This window comes from Pristiophorus japonicus, chromosome 17 (assembly GCF_044704955.1).
Source record: "Pristiophorus japonicus isolate sPriJap1 chromosome 17, sPriJap1.hap1, whole genome shotgun sequence".
Classification (NCBI taxonomy): domain Eukaryota; kingdom Metazoa; phylum Chordata; class Chondrichthyes; family Pristiophoridae; genus Pristiophorus; species Pristiophorus japonicus.
In genome coordinates this window covers 101847644-101868484 of record NC_091993.1, presented here as the reverse complement: position 1 = coordinate 101868484, position 20841 = coordinate 101847644, and the positions used below count along the sequence as shown (strand labels likewise).

Here is a 20841-nt window from a genome sequence, read left to right as displayed (position 1 = left end):
ATTGGGCTGGCACATTCGGTGGTAAATTTCAATGAGTGAGGAAATTAAGCAGTTTTGATGTCCTCCTTACCAGACCACAGTTGATAGAAATGCCTTCTTTGGCCCTATCTCCTGTTGCTCCCGTGCGCTTCAGCCTTTCGGAACCAGCAAGGTCAACAAAATGGAATTTGGCTGTAAGTGTTTCGTACTCATTCACTGGTTGTAGTTCATGTGCCACTCCATTCAGCTCAGCATTCACCTGAAGAGCAGAGTGTTGTAGTAATACAAACACAATGATTTAAATGGAATTTTCCAAAAAGAATGGCTTTCATTGATCAAACACCTTTCGTGTTTTCACATATCCCAAAGTGATTTGTGTGACATATTAGGTTATTTGCAAACATGTTACTTAGTGATCTCCAACTCACCAGAGAGCAGATTCAAAACATCCTCTTCATGTCTGATATATTGACACAAAAAGGCATCATTTCTCAAAATTGGATAAAGTCCTTGTTGCTAAGACTGTTTTAAGAACATAAGAAATAGGAACAGGAGTAGGCCATAAGGCCCCTCGAGCCTGCTCTGCCATTCAATAAGATCATGGCTAATCTGATCTTGACTTCAACTCCACTTTCCTGCCTATTCCCCATAACCCTTGACTCCCCTTTGAATGCTTATTGTTTCTACGAATAGCTTTTATTCTAATTTTCTCACAAATCTTGCTACAATTCCTTCCGTGTCATTTGCATGATTTTCATAGCTTTGATACACAAACTAAATGGTGAAGCTTAGTGCCATCTTAGTGCAAGTTACTCAAGCCTAAATGCTGGGCTATGGTGGTTAAAGTATCTGTGAAAGAAAAGAATGGGTTAAAACAGAAAAAGGCAGAAATGATCAATAAAATGGAGATACTAAATTGCAAATGAAGGAGATTCAGTGAAACAAAGAGTTTATGGTAAAAAGAAATAGAAATCACAATATTCGTTGTTGCTTTGATGTACCAACCAGGTGATAGGCTATTTTAGGTCTGGTCCTGTGTAATGAGACAGGATTAATAAACAATCTCCTGGTAAAGGATCCCCTTGGAATGAGTTGAATTTCAAATTCAGATGGAGGGCGAGAAAGTTGGATCTCAAACCAGCGTACGAAGCTTAAATAAAGGAGACCACAAAGATATGAGGGCAAAATTGGTTTAAGTGAACTAGGAAACTAGATTAAAGTGTAGGACGATTGATGAACAGTGGCGTATATTTAAGAAGATATTTCATATCTCTCAAAAAATATATATTCCAGTGAGGAAGAAAGGGTGTAAAAGAAAAGATAGCCATCCGTGGCTGACTAAAGAAATAAAGCACGGTATCTAATTAAAAACAAGGGCATACAAAGTGGCCAAAACTACTGGGAGGACAGAAGATTGGAAAGCTTTTAAAAGCCAGCAAAGAATGACTAAAAAAATGTTTAAGAAAGGGAAGATAGACTATGAAAGTAAACTAGCACAAAATATAAAAACAGATAGTAAGAGTTTCTACCAGTATATAAAAAGGACAAGAGTGGCTAAAGTAAATGTTGGTCCCTTAGAGGACGAGACCGGGGAATTAGTGATGGGGAACATGGATATGGCAGAAACTATGAACAAATATTTTGTATCAGTCTTTATAGTAGAGGACACTAACAATGTCCCAACAGTGGATCGTCAAGGGGCTAAAGGTGGGGGGGAGGGGGGTGGGGGAACTTAACACAATCACAATCACTAAGGAGGTGGTACTCAGTAAGATTATGGAACTAAAGACGGATAAATCCCCTGGACCTGATGGCTTGCATCCTAGGGTCTTAAAAGTAGTAGTGGCAGGGATAGTGGATGCATTGGTTGTAATTGAACAAAATTCCTTGCATTCTGGGGAGGTCCCAGCAGATTGGAAAACTGCAACTGTAATGCCCCTATTTAAAGAAGGCGGCAAACAAAAAGCAGGAAACTATAGACCAGTTAGCCTAACATCTGTGGTTGGGAAAATGTTGGAGTCCATCATTAAAGAAGCAGTAGCAGGATATTTGGAAAAGCATAATTCAGTCAAGCAGAGTCAGCATGGATTTATGAAGGGGAAGTCACGTTTGACAAAGTTCCTTGAGGATGTAACGAACAGGGTGGATGAAGGGGAACCAGTGGATGTGGTGTATTTGGATTTCCAGAAGGCATTTGATAAGGTGCCACATAAAGGTTACTGCACAAGATAAAAGTTCATGGGGTTGGGGGTAATATATTAATATGGATAGAAGATTGGCTAACTAACAGAAAACAGAGAGTCGGGATAAATGGTTCATTCTCTGGTTGGCAATCAGTAACTAGAGTGATGCCTCAGGGATCAGTGCTGGAACCCCAACTATTGACAATCTATATTAAAAACTTGGATGAAGGGACCGAGTGTAATGTAGCCAAGTTTGCTGATGATACAAAGATGGGAGGAAAAGCAATGTGTTAGGAGGACACAAAAGTCTGCAAAAGTACATAGACAGGCTAAGTAAGTGGGCTAAAATTTTGCAGATGGGGTATAATGTTGGAAAGTGTGAGGTCATGCATTTTGACAGAAAAAAAAAAAGAGCAATTTATTATTTAAATGGAGAAAAATTGCAAAGTGCTGCAGTACAGCGGAACCTGGAAGCCCTGGTGCATGAAATACAAAAGGATAGTATGCAGGTACAGCAAGTGATCAGGAAGGCCAATGGTATCTTGGCCTTTATTGCAAAGGGGATGGAGTATAAAAGCAGGAAAGTCTTACTACAGCTATATAAGGTATTGGTGAGGCCACACCTGGAATACTGCATGCAGTTTTGGTTTCTATATTTACGAAAGGACATACTTGCTTTGGAGGCAGTTCAGAGAAGGTTCACTAGGTTGATTCCAGAGATGAGGGGGTTGACTTATGAGGAAAGGTTGAGTAGGTTGGGCCTCTACTCATTGGAATTCAGAAGAATCAGAGGTGATCTTATCGAAACGTATAAGATTATGAGGGGGCTTAATAAGATGGATGCAGAGAGGATGTTTCCACTGATAGGGGAGACTAGAACTAAGGGGCATAATCTTAGAATAAGGGGCCGCCCATTTAAAACTGAGATGAGGAGGAATTTCTTCTCTCGGAGGGTTGTAAATCTGTGGTATTCGCTGCCTCAGAGAGCTGTGGAAGCTGGATCTTTGAATAAATTTAAGACAGAGATAGACAGTTTCTTAACCCCTTATTCCCTTATCGGTTATGAGGAGCGGGCAGGGAAGTGGACCCGAGTCCATGATCGGATCAGCCATGATCGTATTAAGTGGCGAAGCAAGCTCGAGGGGCCCTATGGCCTACTTCTGCTCCTATTTCTTATGTTCTTATGTACCCATTTTCCACTGTTCCTGTTGAGGAAGCGAGATCTTTGTAACTGTTCTCCCATTATATCTGGCTTGTGCTCCAGTCCCAGTGGGCTATGTAATTGGTAGACAAAATTGTTTAAAAGAGTCTAAGTGTAAGGAGTGGCTCCATGTGTTTCCTTTACTGGTTCCCTTAATCTGATAATGTTGAGGTCTGCAATTCAGTCAGAACCCAAAACTTCTGGGATTTTATATCAGCAGGAGAGCCGCATATCTTTCATCGGCTGCACTTGTATAATACAGTAACATCAAGCAGCTTTCACTGAACTGCAAAATCACTCTTTGATTTTAGCCCAGAATTACTATTAAATAAAGACTATTACTATTCAGCATTAACCATGTCTGGGGAACGTACCATTTCTTGTCTGGAGCAGATCCTCATTTGGCAGATGTGGATTGTGAAAATAGCATGGGATCGGGAACTCTCAGCATTCATCTGTGTGCTCGCAGTGGTGCGAGCAAGAGCGCCCAGCTTCAAGCACTGGATCATCTGCAAAACGAAAGATAAGGAGTAATCATCCTTTCACCAGCTTCCTACTGCCTTGAATTAAGGTCACAAACCACATCAACACTACTGGGTATTCCCAAATGGGGCCGTCAAGATCATAGAGAAGGGAAGGTACTGTTAGCTGCTCGCTGCAGTTCTAAAGAGATGTCATATTCATAACAATAGAGAGCCTCTGAATTGTATAGAGAAAAAGAGGTCTGAACCCTCTTGCAACAATTAACTGTTAAGCCTAAGATGATTGGTAATTATCTGTGATAATGGCCATCTGGCAAATGGCCATTGCTAATGTTCATGTCCGAGGTGCCAACAAGATATTGAATGAGAAAAACAATATTCACATTATTCATGGTCTCAAGACTTTATTCGCTTGCTTAAATTTATTTAAATTCGCTGAAGTTATCTTCCTCAATTGAGCATTTCCACTTCAGAGTGAGTATGTAAGGGGAAATATCAACCAAATAAAGATAGGCACAAAAGAATTTCAAAGAAACTCAGCAATGAGGTAATTCATTCTATTAAAAGAAACAATTAACTCCTAGTGAATTTTCTTTTCAGATTAAATTAGAAATATGTACAAGAAATATGTACAATCGCTGCACCTAAATTATAAAAACATAATGCAAATACATACCATATAATTACTTGATTTATTTTAATTAGGTCTCATAGATGGTTTTGAGGAGCTTTTGATAAAAATCACTCAAATACAAAGTAGAAGCTACTCCGATAACCAGGTGGGTAGAAGCACAGTTAGATGTCATACTAAGCTTTGGAAGTGAAGGTCTATACTGAGTTAACTAATCTCAAATGGAGCAATAGGTTGGATTTATACAACTAGCCTCAGTGTCCTGTCTGGAGGGGGAAGAAAAGTCAGTCAGATTTTCAGCTCCCAATTCCTTCGTAGTATCTATCCTCTGCTGGAAACCATGTACCTGTGGACATTGGGAGTTCACAGGATTGGGTTCAACAGCCATGCGTTGCATTGTCGAATAGCCTAACAATACTCACTGAAGAATGGGCACTTGAGCAAGCTATCTGAGGGCTGATGGCCCCAGTGGAACCAAACCTCAGTAAGATTCAATGCCTTCAGGCAGAGAGGGGAAGCAAACGGGGAAAAAAATATGAGTCACCAAATTTAACACATCGTAAGACATCACAATATGATAGACACTTTACTTTCCTCCACATAAAAGTTAGAATTTTTAAAATAACAAATAGTTGAGCACTGTTTTTCCTCACGTGGACATAGTTTCCTTACAGTAGTGCCAAAAATCTATTCAAATTATATTGTGAAACTTTAAAAATGAAAGTTTTAATCCATATATGGATATTGTGTCTCAAGGTGCATCACTTGAAAAATGTAACATGGCACCTTCCCATTCAAGCCACACGTAAACAAAGTCATTTTTAGATTTAGAACAGCCCTGCCAGGTCCAATGCATTGACAAGTCGCCATGCTAAACTGAAAATAGCAGAGGTCGAACAAGAAAAAATAATCTAGGTCATGAGGAAGGCTGAGTGACTATAAAAAACTCTGGTTCCTGCTCTTGACAGGGCAAGTCAACTTTCATTAACCTCAATGGTTGATCACAATACATTCACAGCCGTCAACCTCCCCTGTGGAAAGCCCATTCGCTGTTCTCTCGCATAGCATGATTGCCATCATCCTACCCCCCTCCCCAATAAACACATACTTCTCATCAACATTTTAAACAGCAGCCACTAAAATAAAGCACAAGAACTAGAACTAGACAGGCAAATTTGTTTTAAATTATTTATAAACATAATTGATCTAAAACCTTTTAAATGATCCATCAGAAATACTACCCGAGTTACAATATGCCCATGTGTTTTTGTGCACTAACCTCTTGTTCTGAATTGACAATACGCGAAACAACCCCACTGGTGTAAATTGTTCCATTGGCATCTTCATGAATTTTAATGTTTGATTTTCTGTGCCGTGAATCCAGATCGCGAGTGCTGTCAAATAGATCCAGTATCTCTTCATTGTAAAGCTACAAAGTAATATAATACATTGTTAAAGACAGGTCTGAAGGCAAACATCACGGCATTTTTGGAAAATCTCAATTAGACTGTTCTAACTTATAATACTTCTAAATTTTCAGCATAATGGGACATAAAATCCTCAAGCCCATTCTGCTAACATAATGATGGCGGAGCAGAGATCATACCTCGTACCCAGGTGATCTGGAAACCTGATCCTACTGGAGCTTCTGGGACCAGCCAATTAGTATAAAATAAGCGGATGCCCCAGCCAATATGTCAGCAATACTCTCCGAGTAAAGAAGTTCCTTCTCAAATCCCTATTTGATTTTTTTGGTGAATATCTTATATTGATGCTAGTTATGCTCTTCCCCACAAGTGAAAATACTCTCTTCGTGACCACTCTATCAAAACTGTTCATAATTTTAAGGACCTCTATTATGTCTTTAATTGACATATTAATTCAAGGATACCATTTAACAGCAGAAGCCCAAACTACACAGTCTGATCTGAATCATTAGGTATAGAATGAACCCAAGCTAAAAAGCTGACCAATAATACAAGGCACTACTTCACTGAACTTGAACTGAATTGAATTAGAAGATGTTGATATTTGCAAATGTATTGAGGTCCCTGAAATTATTTGTAAAATATAATAAATCTGGTGACATGCCTCCAGAAAGTGTGCATTGACTTTAAACTCCGCTGGCTGTTTTCCTTGCTCCTGAGCAGCTCGCTTTCGCTCTGCAATTCCTTCAAAAAGATGCTTGACTGCACGTGGAATTATTCCTTGCTCTTCCAGAGTCATATTCACATCAAACCCCGTGCCCATGCTGTAGGTTTTCCCAGAACCGGTCTAAAGAAAAAGTAACAAGATGGGAATCTCATGAAACAATTCAAGGTAGAATACTGATACTCAACACGTGGCAGCAGCCACTTTTACAGGGCTTTCAATACAGGGATTTAAAATCAGAAGGGAGGCAAACCCCATCTGTTCAACAAAAAACACCCAGGATAAATTACAAGAAGCAGTCAGTGTATGTGTAGCACATTATTTAGTACCAAGGTTTTTAATCTGAAGTTTAGTCTCCTTTATATGAGATCATTATCTGATTATATTGCCCAGAGGTGAGCCATTTTAAGTCATATAATTGCAAATACTAAACCTTTTGAAAAAGTTCACCAGATTTGACAGGCACAGTAAACATTTTCTTGACAAAGCATCTTGTCAAAAACATTATTCCTATGTATCTTACTGTATAATGTGTATACACACATACATATATACACACACATTATACATATACACACGCTGTGGAATTTTTTAAGGCAGCTATATTCTATTTTTATTTCTTCTTTTCTGCAGTCAGCTTATGTCATAGCAGGCACATTTTGGAGTTGATTCATCTATACTGATGGGCGAAGGATTGTGATTATAGAACACTGTTCCTCCCCATGCACCAGCCAGTCTCCCAATCAAGTACTTGGAGGTCATTGGAACCCTTGAGTGAACTACAACCTGGTAATACAGTGCCTGGTATTTATTATGTAATCTTGCAAAATGTAACACATATCCTCGCTTTCTTTTCCCAATATGCTATTATCTTGCTGGCATTTTAGTATTTAATTCTCACCTGTCCATAAGCAAACACTGTTGCATTATAACCTTCAAAGCACCCTTCCACAAGATTGTGCACACAAGATTTATAGATCTCATCTTGTCTGGCATCGAGATCAAACATAAAGTCAAATGTGAAAGCCTTGTCTTTTCCCAGGATGACTTGTGGCTCTCCAGGTGTAACCAATGTACAGATATGGCATCCCTCGATCTTCTCTTTGGCTGACTGTGGACGGACTCTGAAAAGAAAGAAAGACTTGCATTTATATAGTGCCTTTCATAACCACTGGACGTCTCAAAGCGCTTTACAGTCAATGAAGCACTTTTGGAGTGCAGTCACTGTTGTAATGGGAGGAAAATACAAGACACCACTGGCAACTTTCCAAATACATTAGTTACTAACTAAATATTTTCACTTGTGATAGAATATGTCAAAGGATGACACAGAAGAAACCAATTTAAAAAGATGAAATATTTCAAAGTAAAAACACTGGGAAGGGAACATAGAATTTTCATAGTTTTGAAAGATATAAAAAAAAGTTTTTTCCCTTCAAACCTGGCTCCACTTTAAGACTGTCCAACATATCACAACCTCAAACAGATGTGCACTGTTTAAGTCTCATTATAACAGTGTGTACTAAATCCTCTGGGTAACTTATTCCTTAAATCGTGCTTTTTGGACACTCAAGAGAAGCATTATAGAGAGGGTCTATTACTCTAATGGATAAGTCCTTCTGGCTAAGGAAAATATACAGGAAAATATTTTACAATGACTGCCTTATAGGAAATCAACCACTTCCTGTACCTGGAAAAATCGGAATGAAGGAATCAGATAACGCAGGGCTAAATTTAAAACAAAACCTTCTGTACTTCAGTGAGTGGTCAAACTGATGCACAGATGGCCAATACATTACAGCAAAATGTTCGAATGCAGCAACAGCAAGTTGAATTACATTGGTGTTTTATCCTGAGCAAAAATAAAAAATGACCAATACAGCTTTGTGAACCAAGTTTAGAAGCCATTAATATCCGTACAAAATATTTCACTTCATGAGACATACAAAGGGAAACGTTTGGGAAATGAGGAGAAAGAGACTCAGGTCTGTTGTGTATCTGTAAAGCATGCACTCCCATGTCCCGCCACCAGGGAGCTCATCCCCTGAAGTCCCAAGGGATCCGAGTATTCCTTGGGAGCACTGTATATAAGCCGGCCCCCAAGGCCTGTTCCTCACTCTGGAGTGTCTTATTACAGACTGAGGTCACTGTTACTTTAACTCTCTATGTGCAGCCTCATCTGTGTTAGGAACACAACAACTGGCGATGAGCACACGAATCCAACGCAAAGATGCAGCAAACTGTGGGCATCCTGGAGAAGTTCTCGGAGGGTGAGGACTGGGAAACCTATGTCGAACGGTACTTTGTTAGACCAGTACTTTGTAGCTAACGAGCTGGACGGAGAAGGAAGTGCTGTAAAAAGGAGAGCGGTCCTCCTCTCAGTCTGCGGGGCACCGACCTACAGCCTCATGAAGAATCTTCTGGCTCCGGTGAAACCCAAAGATAAGTCGTATGAGGAGCTGTGTACACTGATTCGGGAGCATCTTAGCCCGGAGCGTGGTGATGGCGAGGTATCGGTTCTACACGTGCCAGCGATCTGAAGGTCAGGAAGTGGCGAGCTACGTCGCCGAGCTAAGGCAACTTGCAGGACAATGTGAGTTTGATGGCTACCTGGAGCAAATGCTCAGAGACTTTTTTGTACTCGGCATTGGCCACGAGACCATCTTACGAAAATTTTTGACTGTAGAGACACCGACCCTCAGTAAGGCCATTGTGATAGCACAGGCGTTTATGTCCACCAGTGATAACACCAAACAAATCTCTCAGCACACAAGTGCTAGCAATGTTCATAAATTATCTGGAACTGTGTTTGTGAGCAGAAATGTACAGGGCAGAACCCACAAGTCTGCAACTGCCAGCAGGCCTCAGGTGACCCAGATGACTGAGTCCCCAACAAAGGATGAATGCAAGGCAATTCACATCTTGTTGGCGTTGTGGAGGCTTCCATTCAGCCTATTCATGCCGCTTCAAAAGAGTATGTTTGCAAGAGCTGTGGAACAATGGGGCACCTCCAGCGAGCTTGCAAACGAGCTGCAAGCTCTGCAAAACTTGCTAACCACCACGTGGCAGAGGAAGATCGGTCCATGGTGGATCAAAGCAATTTCGAGCATGAGAGAGAGGAGGCAGATGCTGAAGTACATGGGGTGCACACATTTGACGAAATGTCCACCTATAATGATAAACGTAAAATTGAATGGCTTACCTGCAGCCATGGAACTGGACACTGACGCTAGCCAATCCATCATGAGTAAAAAGATGTTTGAGAGATTGTGGTGTAACAAGGCATTCAGACCAGCCCTGAGCCCCATCCACACGAAACTGAGAACGTACACCAAAGAGCTCATCACTGTCCTGGGCAGCGCCATGGTCAAGGTCACTTACGAGGGCACGGTGCACGAACTGCTGCTCTGGATTGTCCTGGGCGATGGCCCGACATTGCTTGGAAGGAGCTGGCTGGGCAAAATCCGCTGGAACTGGGGTGACATCAGAGCGCTATCACATGTCGATGAGGCCTCATGTACCCAGGTTCTCAACAAATTTCCTTCCCTTTTTGAGCCAGGCATTGGAAACTTTTCTGGGACGAAGGTGCAGATCCACTTGGTCCCAGAGGCACGTCCCATTCACCACAAGGCGCGAGCAGTACCTCACATGATGAGGGAGAGAGTGGAAATCGAGCTGGACAGGCTGCAACGTGAGGGCATCATCTCCCCAGTGGAATTCAGCGAGTGGGCCAGCCCGATTGTTCCAGTACTCAAAAGTGATGGCACGTCAGGATTTGCAGCGATTATAAAGTAACTATTAATTGTTTCTCGTTATAGGACCAATACCCGCTACCTAAGGCAGATGACTTATTTGTGACGCTGGCAGGAGGCAAGACGTTCACCAAGCTCGACCTGACTTCGGCCTCCATGACGCAGGAGCTGGAGGAATCTTCGAAGGGCCTCACCTGCATCAACACGCACAAGGGACTGTTCATCTACAACAGATGCCTGTTTGGAATTCGGTCGGCTGCAGCAATCTTCCAGAGAAACATGGAGAGCCTACTCAAGTCAGTACCACACGCGGTGGTCTTTCAGGACGACATATTGGTCACGGGTTGGGACACCGCCGAGCACCTACAAAACCTGGAGGAGGTCCTCCAGCGACTGGATCGCGTAGGACTGCGGCTGAAGAGGTCAAAATGCGTCTTCATGGCAACAGAAGTGGAGCTTTTGGGGAGAAAGATCACGGAGGATGGCATTTGCCCACAGACGCCAAGACAGAGGCAATCAGGAACTCGCCCAGACCACAGAACTGCGGTCATTCTTGGGACTCCTCAACTATTTTGGTAACTTCCTACTGGGGTTAAGCACCCTTTTGGAGCCCCTACGTGTGTTGTTGCGCAAAGGTGAGAACTGGGTATGGGGAAAAAAACAAGTAATTGCTTTTGAGAAAGCCAGAAACATTTTATGCTCCAACAAGCTGCTTGCATTTTATAACCCGTGTAAAAGATTTGTGCTAGCGTGTGACGCATTGCCGTACGGAGTCGGGTGTGTATTACAAAGTTGCGGGGAAGTTGCAACCTGTCGCCTATGCTTCCAGGAGCTTGTTTAAGGCCGAGAGGGCCTACAGCATGATTGAGAAAGAGGCATTAGCGTATGTGTTCGGGGTAAAGAAAATGCATCAGTACCTGTTTGGCCTCAAATTTGAGCTGGAAACCGATCACAAGCCCCTCACATCCCTGTTCGCTGAAAAAAAGAGCATAAATACTAATGCCTCAGCCCGCATACAAAGGTGGGCACTCGCGCTTTCAGCGTATAACTATACCATCTGCCACAGGCCAGGCACCAAGAACTGTGTGGATGCTCTCAGTCGGCTACCATTGCCCACCACAAGGGGTAGAAATGGCGCAACCTGCAAACTTGTTGATGGTGGCGCAGCCCGCAGACTTGTTGATGGTCATGGAAGCATTTGAAAATGATAAAACACCTGTCACGGCCCACCAGATTAGGACTTGGGCCATGTTTCACCAGTGCCGAATTTAAAGAATTCATGACCTACAATGGGATCAAACATGTCACCTCGGCTCCGTTTCAACCAGCCTCCAATGGGCAGGCAGAGCGGGCAGCACAAACCATCAAACAGAGTGACAGAAGGTTCACTCCAAACCCGCCTGTCCAAGTACTGCTCAGCTACCACACGAGACCCCACTCGCTCACAGGGGTGCTCCCGGCTGAGCTACTCATGAAAAGGATACTTAAAACCAGCCTCTCGCTAGTTCACCTCAACCTGCATGATCAGGTAGAGAGCAGGCGGCAGCAACAAAATATAAATGATGGTCGCGCCACTGTGTCACGGGAAATTGATCTGAATGACCCTGTTTGTGTGCGAAACTATGGACATGGTCCCATGTGGATCGCGGGCACGGTGATAGCTAAAGAAGGGAGTAGGGTGCTTGTAGTCCAAGTAGACAATGGACAAATTTGCAGAAAGCACCTGGACCAAACGAGGATGCGGTTCACAGACTGCCCTGAACAACCCACAGCAGACACCACCTTTTGAGATCCCACAACACACACCCAAAGGATCGACAACACCACGCCGGACCAGGAAATCGAACCATCACGCCAGCCCAGCAAGGGCACAGCCAACACACCAGAACAGACATTTGTACTGAGGTCCACCAGGGAAAGAAAGGCTCCCAACCACCTCACTTTGTAAATAGTTTTCACTTTGACTTTGGAGGGGGGAGGGGGGGGGAAGTGATGTTGTGTATCTGTAAAGCATGCACTCCCATGTTCCGCCACCAGGGAGCTCATCCCCTGAAGTCCCAAGGGATTCCAGTGTCTTATTAAAGACTGAGGTCACTGTTACTTTAACCTCCCTGTGTGCAGCCTCATCTGTGTTCAGAACACAATAAAGGACAACCATTGTTTATATTTAGAAAGCTAAAGGCTGCATTTTCTGCTCCTGACTGCCTTGGTTTTTGCCCCGGAGGGGTGGCAATGGCGACAGTGAGCTTCTCCGGGTGGGCGGCCAGCTTATAGTGCCCCGCCGGGGTTTCCGTTGCCGGTTTCGGCAGGGAGCGGAGCATTACTGCCTGGAAGAGGCGAGCCGGTGTGCAACGCCCCTGGTTACCACACTGGATCGACTTTTGCCTCCCGCCCTACACATACCCCTGCGGAGAGCGCCGTCCTGAGACCGCCTGTGAAAGCGGATGGCCCATGCAGTAGCGGCTGCAGAGAGGCAAGTAATGCCGGCCTCAGCTAAGTGTGATTGTTTTGGGTTTTTTTTGCGATTTATGTAGTGGTGGCGTGAGGTATTTTTTGGGAATGTTATTAATGATTTTTTTTTCAGGTTTTGTTTCCTCCCCAGGCCTCTATTAGAGCACTCCGAGGCCGGCTCTTCAGCTCGGGATTGTCACATGCTCAGCCGGCCTAGCGTCCTAAGAGAGGTGTGCAACGCCTCCCTGAGCACTCCGCCCCACACGCAGAGCCCAGCTGCCCAATTTTGCTGATTGAGGTGCAAACTTTTCCCAGGCGGTATCAGGACCACCCCACCATCATTAACTCTCCAAAATCTTAAAAGCCAAAAATCCAGCCCGACAGGCAGAGACTTTCTGCCCCCTCCCTTAATTGGAGCACATGTCTGAGGGTGGGGGGGGGGGGCAGGTAGGGGTGCGGGGCAGCGGTGGAGGGCAGGGAAACCTTCCACCTGCCAGTGAAAAGCCCCTCTAATAGTTCAGGGGCTGTGTTTCCAGGAAAGTTTGGTGCAACATCTTCCAGAGTCTCTATTAATTGCTACCTGTCTTAATAATAGCTTTGTTCAGAAAGCTCTTTTTGGCATTTTGATTAAAAATTGCTTTTGTGGTTCAATACTAGTTGCAGAATGCTGTTGGTCTTTTTCTCATATTCATGGAGGCTATATTTAGTACTGTGGTGTCTCTTCTTTTGTGGTAAGAACAACTAACCACAAGCCCTCTTGACAGCTGCTGAAATCATTTGCCTGGGTTCCTCTTGGGTCACTACACTTGCATGGATAGCAGAGTAACAGAATTTCTCTCCGCCCGCTGAATGTGCACCAGCTCCAGACCACTAGGAATAAAAAGCCTCACAGTGAAACTGGCTGTGTTCTCCAATTGGCAGACCATCATTCCTTATACCTATGCTACACGTGTTAGCCTTGTCCCTCCGCTTGTTGCTTGGTACCATGGGGCTGCTTGCTTACCAACAAGCTCACAAGCAGACTGCTGGGGGTGCCTGGGCTTCTGCTTGGGGTGCTGCCATCATCTCAACCATGGCCCAGCACCACAAACACTTTCCCCAAGGACAGAATCTTAAAAAAAAAATGGAGATCACCAACATGCAAAAAACAGCTTCTGATACACGTAATTTACTCAAAAACCTTCCACTCTTCAGCAGAAGCTGCAAGCCCACCATCTTAAACTCTATCAATGCTAAAGGTTGCAGTATATTTTCTATCATAGCTACTGGTTAAGCCAACTTGGGTATTTAAATGCATTTTCAATCAGTTTTCAGTATTGTGATCTCAATTAGGATCACATTTTTGTTCTTGTTAGAAAATGTTGTTGCATGAAATGACAATAGGAAGCCAGGTTTTAATAGATCACTATGGATCAGCTTCCTAGTATTATCTTACTTGAACAAACACTTCATTCCAGGAAAGATGGGAACCATGACCCAGATATGACTGATAATTTTTTTCCACAACACAATATTTAATGGTGCTGGTAGAGGGTCATGCAGGAAATTAATTATTATTTAGTGTTACCAAGGATATTTGATTAATGTGGTTCATTATTATGAAATGACAAACACTGCCAGATAGATCAACGGTAATTGCAATAGCATGCATCAGGCACAGTTATGCTGGGCGAGGTTTTTAAATTAGTTTAAAATCAATTTCCCATGTAAGTTCCTGATTTATGTTTGGGTGGTAAATTGCTTAAAAAAAACACTCAATTTCTTCCCAGATCTGAGGAGAAACCAAAAATTCCGGTCTTGAGATATGCATGGTGTTAAATACAAACAATGTAAGTTGTATGCACTGTGTGAAAGTCACGATTGTGATGTGCATGTGTTTCTGAACCCAAATTTCAGCAGGGAAAAAAAACTAAGGCTGTGCCAATTGTTTTTTTTAAGGCAACTTGGAACTCCTTTAGGTAACTTGGAACTCCTTTAGGTAGTGCTGAAAGGACATTGTGCTTCAGTTCCCCATTCCTAGTTAGGTATGGAGCAAGGAGAGCATAGAATCAGAAAATTACGACACAGAAGGAGGCCATTTGGTGCTGGCCGAAAAAGAGCTGCCCAGCCTAGTCCCACCTTCCAGCCCGAGGTCTGTAGCCCTGCTCATTAAGTTTCCCCAGGAGTTGCTCTGTTTCTTTTTGGAGCAACTAGATTTTTTTTGGAGTAACTTAAAAATCACAATTCTCCCCATTTAATTTACTCCAGTGTAAGTGAGTTAGTTAGGTTTTTTTTAAAGTTTCGTTTTTTTTTTCAAAAGGGGGCATTACATAAGAACATAAGAAATAGGAGCAGGAGTAGGCCATATCGCTCCTCGAGCCTGCTCTACCATTCAATAAGATCATGGTTGATCTGATCATGGATTCCCTGCCCGCTCCCCATAACTCCTTATCGTTTAAGAAACTGTCTATTTCGGTCTTAAATTTATTCAATATCCCAGCTTCCATAGCTCTCCGAGGCAGCAAATTCCACAGATTTACAACCCTCAGAAGAAATTTCTCCTCATCTGTGTTTTAAATGGCCCCTTATTCTAAGATTATGCCCTCTAGTTCTAGTCTCCCCTATCAGTGGAAACATCCTCTCTGCAGCCACCTTGACAAGCCCCCTCATATTCTTATACATTTCGATAAGATCACCCCTCATTCTTCTGAACTCCAATGAGTTGAGGTCCAACCTACTCAACCTTTCCTCAAAACCCTCTCATCCCCGGAATCAACCTAGTGAACCTTCTCTGAACTGCCTCCAAAGCAAGTATATCCTTTCGTAAATATAGAAACCAAAACTGCACGCAGTATTCCAGGTGTGGCCTCACCAATACCTTATATAGCTGTAGTAAGACTTCCCTGCTTTTATGCTTTTATACTCCATCCCCTTTGCAATAAAGGCCAAAATACCATTGGCCTTCCTGATCACTTGCTGTACCTGCATACTATCCTTTTGTGTTTCATGCACAAGTACCCCCAGGTCCCGCTGTACTGCGGCACTTTGCAATCTTTCTCCATTTAAATAATAACTTGGTCTATGATTTTTTTCTGCCAAAGTGCATGACCCCACATTTTCAAACATCATACTCCATCTGCCAAATTTTTGCCCACTCACTTAGCCTGTCCATGTCCTTTTGCAGATTTTTTGTGTCCTCCTCATACATTGCTTTTCCTCCCATCTTTGTATAGTCAGCAAACTTGAATATATTACACTCAATCCCTTCTGCCAAGTCGTTAATATAGATTGCAAATAGTTGGGATCCCAGCACTGATTCCTTATTTACCCTGTTTTGGCTATTTAAGCAAGTTTATCCAGCAAAAAGTTACTCCAAACTAACTTAGGCCAGCGTATGTGTCCCCTCAGAAAAGTCTTGCGACGAATTAAGAAATCAGTGTACGTAGCCAGAGATAGGGGGGGAAAGCCAAAGTGGATCCTAGAAACTGCTATTTTTTCATGTGAAAGCATGTGATTGAACAAGTGTTCCTTTTACCAAAGAGTGACATTAACTAGTTTGTATATTAAACAGAGACACCGGGAGGGGGTGGGAGGGGGGTCACAGGACGGGAAGGCAGTGGCCGGCCTCTCGGCCCGGGATAGGGATGGCGAGCATCGGGACATGCTGGGAGGTCGAGGAACTACTTTTACAAAGGTAACAACAAATTAATAGCGGAAAGGTGACCTTTTATTTTTTTCCTTTGAAGAGCAGGTTAGCATATCAACTGTAGGTATATTACTGTTACATGTTCACATATTATTCAATCAATTCACTTGTTAATTCTGCAATCAAGTGTGAAGTGATGCTCTGCTGCTTTTGAAAGATGGAACAAAGTTCTTGAGGAGGCATAGAATAAATCCAGTAGCAATTTACTGAAAGCTTTCTGTTTATAGAAACATAGAAAATAGGTGCAGGAGTAGGCCATTCGGCCCTTCGAGCCTGCACCGCCATTCAATAAAATCATGGCTGATCATTCACCTCAGTATCCCTTTCCTGCTTTCTCTCCATATCCCTTGATCCCTTTAGCCGTAAGGGCCATATCTAACTCCCTCTTGAATATATCCAATGAACTGGCATCAACAACTCTCTGCGGCAGGGAATTTCACAGGTTAACAACTCTCTGCGTGAAGAAGTTTCTCCTCATCTCAGTCCTAAATGGCCTACCCCTTATTCTAAGACTGTGTCCCCTGGTTCTGGACTTCCCCAATATCAGGAACATTCTTCCCGCATCTAACCTGTCCCGTCCTGTCCGAATCTTATACTTTGTTATGAGATCCCCGCTCATCCTTCTAAACTCGTGTATAAAGGCCCAGTTGATCCAGTCTCTCCTCATATGTCAGTCCAGCCATCCCTGGAATCAGTCTGGTGAACCTTCGCTGCACTCCCTCTATAGAAAGAACGTCCTTCCTCAGATTAGGAGACCATAACGGAACACAATATTCCAGGTGAGGCCTCACCAAGACCCTGTACAATTGCAGTAGGACCTCCCTGCTCCTATACTCAAATCCCCGAGCAATGAAGGCCAACATGCCATTTTCCTTCTTCACCGTCTGCTGCACCTGCATGCCAACTTTCAATGACTGATGAACCATGATACCCAGGTCTCGTTGCACCTCCCCTTTTCCTAATCTGCCGCCATTCAGATAATATTCTGCCTTCGTGTTTTTGCCAATCAAAGTGGATAACCTCACATTTATCCACATTATACTGCATCTGTCATGCATTTGCCCACTCACCTAACCTGTCCAAATCACCCTGCAGCCTCTTAGCATCCTCCTCGCAGCTCACACCAGTTTAGTGTCATCTGCAAACTTGAGCTTATCCTGAGCTCGCTATCAGAAACTATCGCTATCTAGAAATCAGAGCCACTGAGTGTGATCTAAATTATAAAGGCCAAAGTAGAAAAGACCCAAAAACGTCAAACACAAATTCTCATATCCCCATAGTGGGGCAGCTAATATACTCATCAAATCTGTTTAACAGCAGCAGGCCACTCGACCCGGGATAGGGCTGGCGAGCATCGGGCCGCTCCCACACAGCCTGCAGTGTCGCAGAGATTCGGGCTGTGAGGAGCTACTGCACATGCACGCACACTTCAGCACGCATGTGCAGAGGTCCCGGCACTGTTTTCAACGCCTGGACCTGGCTTCCCTTCCCCACCACCCCCCCCCCCCCCCTCCACACACACACACAGGATGTGCTGCGCCACACCGAAGCCAAAGATGTCCTGAGGAGCGGGGAGAATTGGAAGAAACATAGAAAATAGGTGCAGGAGTAGGCCATTCGGCCCTTCAAGCCTGCAGCACCATTCAGTATGATCATGGCGGATCATGCAACTTCAGTGCCCCATTCCTGCTTTCTCTCCAATACCCCTTGATCCCTTTAGCCGTAAGGGCCATATCAAACTCCCTTTTGAATATATCTAAAGAACTGGCCTCAACAACTTTCTGTGGTAGAGAATTCCACAGGTTCCAGTGAAGAAGTTTCTCCTCATCTCAGTACTAAATGGCTTACCCCTTATCCTTAGACTGTGACCCCTACTTCTGGACTTCCCAAACATCGGGAAACATTTTTCCTGCATCGAACCTGTCCAATCCGGTCAGAATTTTATATGTTTCTATGAGATAGCCTCTGATTCTTGGGAATATAAGCCTAGTCGATCCAATCTTTCTTCATATGTCAGTCCTGCTATCCTGGGAATCAGTCTGGTGAAGCTTCGGTTCACTCCCTCAATAGCAAGAATATCCAACCCCCACACTCTTCGCTACAAACAAGAATGCAACTGTTCTGTGCAGAGGGAGGTAAGTAGTTGGAGCCACCATAAACATACAATCGATCCTTCCTCAGATTAGGAGACCAAAACTCGATACAATATTCCACTTCCCCGCCCGCTCCCCATAACCCCTTATCCCCTTATCGTTTAAGAAACTTTTCGGCACACTTTTTAGTCTAGAAAGTCTTTACGGGGGCGGAGTGTGGTGCGGGGATGGAAACTTGGGCCCTTTAAGTGCACATCCAAGTACATTTTAAATGTGATGAGGGTTTCTGCCTCTACCACCCTTTCAGGCAGTGAGTTCCAGACTCCTACCACCCTCTGGGTGAAGAAAGGTTTCCTCATCTCCCCTCTAATCAGTGCACAACACTCTGACCAACCATAGTTGATTGACCTCAGTCTTTAGAGGACTATCAAAGGCAGACTCACGACACACAAGGGTTGTAATTGGCCTTGGGTTGTTGCACACAATATGCGAAAGTAAATCGGCTGCCTGCTTTACAGCTTGCCCAATTTTCAAGTCAATGACAAAGAAAATCAGAAAAACATGCTTTCGATTCGATATTCTCCATTTTGCGCCACCACCCAAGAGTAATTTTATACCCCCACTCTTCGCTACAAACAAGAATGCAACCGTTCTGTGCACAATCGCCAACAATTAACCTCCCGCCATCACAGAGGCAGGTAAGTAGTTGGAGCCACCGTAAACAAACATCCATTCTTCAATATTACTTTGAGGTTTTTTTTTTATATATCCAAGATGATAAACTCCTTTAAAGTGGTGTAAATAATTGTGGGTTGCCATTTAGCTTGACTGTACGTTTTCGTGAGTTTAGTGATGTTCAAAGTAAATCTTTACTGTTTTTCTACAAACATACCCAGGTTTTGTAGGTCCAACTTTATCCCCATCACTTTTCTCCCAGTTTCTCATACCAACAGTAACATTTGAAAAAAAAAGATTTCTGGCTTTAAACTTGAGGGGGGGGGGGGGGAGGGGGGGCGGGGAAAGAAAGACACGTTTCTAACATTTTACAATTAACAAGCTGTCAATACTTGTACTGGTTATATATTCATTACGGCCTCACAAACACACAGACTCCATGATGGCTTCTCAACCCAGGAACTCATCAGGTGAACTGTCCCTGAAACTTTAATCGGGAATACAGCAATGGCTGCATTATCACATTAGTTCACTAGGTGGAGCCATATATATTATAATTACTTCCTCATTAAGGAGGGAGAAGTGTAACAATCATCATTCAAAACTTGCATGGTTATACATAACAAAAGATATGGGCCCCAAGTTTCCACACAATAAAAAACTGGCGCCCCTTCGAGCTGGGCGCCCGTTTTTCGTGCCGAAAACGGCGCCGGAAAAAAAACACATGATTCTGGAGCACCCTGCAGCTCCATGTCTGCTTGGCACGGCGCCCAGGGGGGCGGAGCCTACCACTCGCATCGATTTTGTAAGTGGGAGGGGGTGGGTACCATTTAAATTAGTTTTTTTCCTGCCGGCAACCCTGCGCGTGCACGTTGGAGCGTTCGCGTACGCGCAGTGTGAAGGAAACATTGGCACTCGGCCATTTTTGTAGTTCTTTGTAGCTGTTTAATTTTTGAACATTTTTTAATAAAAGCACATTGCCATCAGCACATCAGCACTGAGGCTTCTTGCAGCAGTGAGAAGGCTGCAGGAAGCCTCAGAAAGTTGAGGCAGCTGTTTCCCTCCCCCCCCACCCCCCCCCCGCGGGAACGAACGGCCGCCTCCTCCCCGCCCCCCCGCGGGAACGAATGGCTGCCTCCTCCCCCCCTCCTTCCCCCCACCGCTTCCCCCCTCCCCACCTTCTTCCCCCCCCTTCCCCCTCCCCTCCCCCTCCTCCTCCCCCCCTCCCTCCCTCTATTCCTTCCCCACCCCCTCCTCCTCCCCCCCTCCCTCCCTCTATTCCTTCCCCACCCCCCCTCCCTCCCTCTCTTCCTTCCCCCCCCACCCGCAGGAACGAACAGCTGCCTCCTCCCCCTCCGCGGGAAAGAACCCTTCCCCCCCCCCGCCTCGTTCTGGACGCCTAATTTGTAACCTGCGCCTGATTTTTTAATGTGTAGACAAGGTTTTTTTCAGTTCTACAAAAATCTTCACTTGCTCCATTCTAAGTTAGTTTGGAGTACGTTTTCACTGTGGAAACTTTGAAATCAGGCGTCAGTGGCCGGACACGCCCCTTTTTGAA

The 20841-nt window shown here is 44.0% G+C and overlaps 1 protein-coding gene across 1 annotated transcript in view; it reads right to left on the bottom strand.

Annotated features, from left to right (window-relative positions):
- kif21b (kinesin family member 21B) overlaps window positions 1-20841 on the bottom strand; it is a 175429-nt gene that overhangs the window by 104576 nt on the left and 50012 nt on the right. Inside the window, exons 2-6 of the mRNA XM_070859421.1 lie at window positions 7529-7751; window positions 6568-6750; window positions 5756-5905; window positions 3738-3872; window positions 71-238 (exon numbers count right to left, since the gene is read on the bottom strand). Coding sequence (XP_070715522.1) covers window positions 71-238; window positions 3738-3872; window positions 5756-5905; window positions 6568-6750; window positions 7529-7751 — 859 coding nt within the window. The remainder of the gene's footprint in view (window positions 1-70; window positions 239-3737; window positions 3873-5755; window positions 5906-6567; window positions 6751-7528; window positions 7752-20841) is intronic.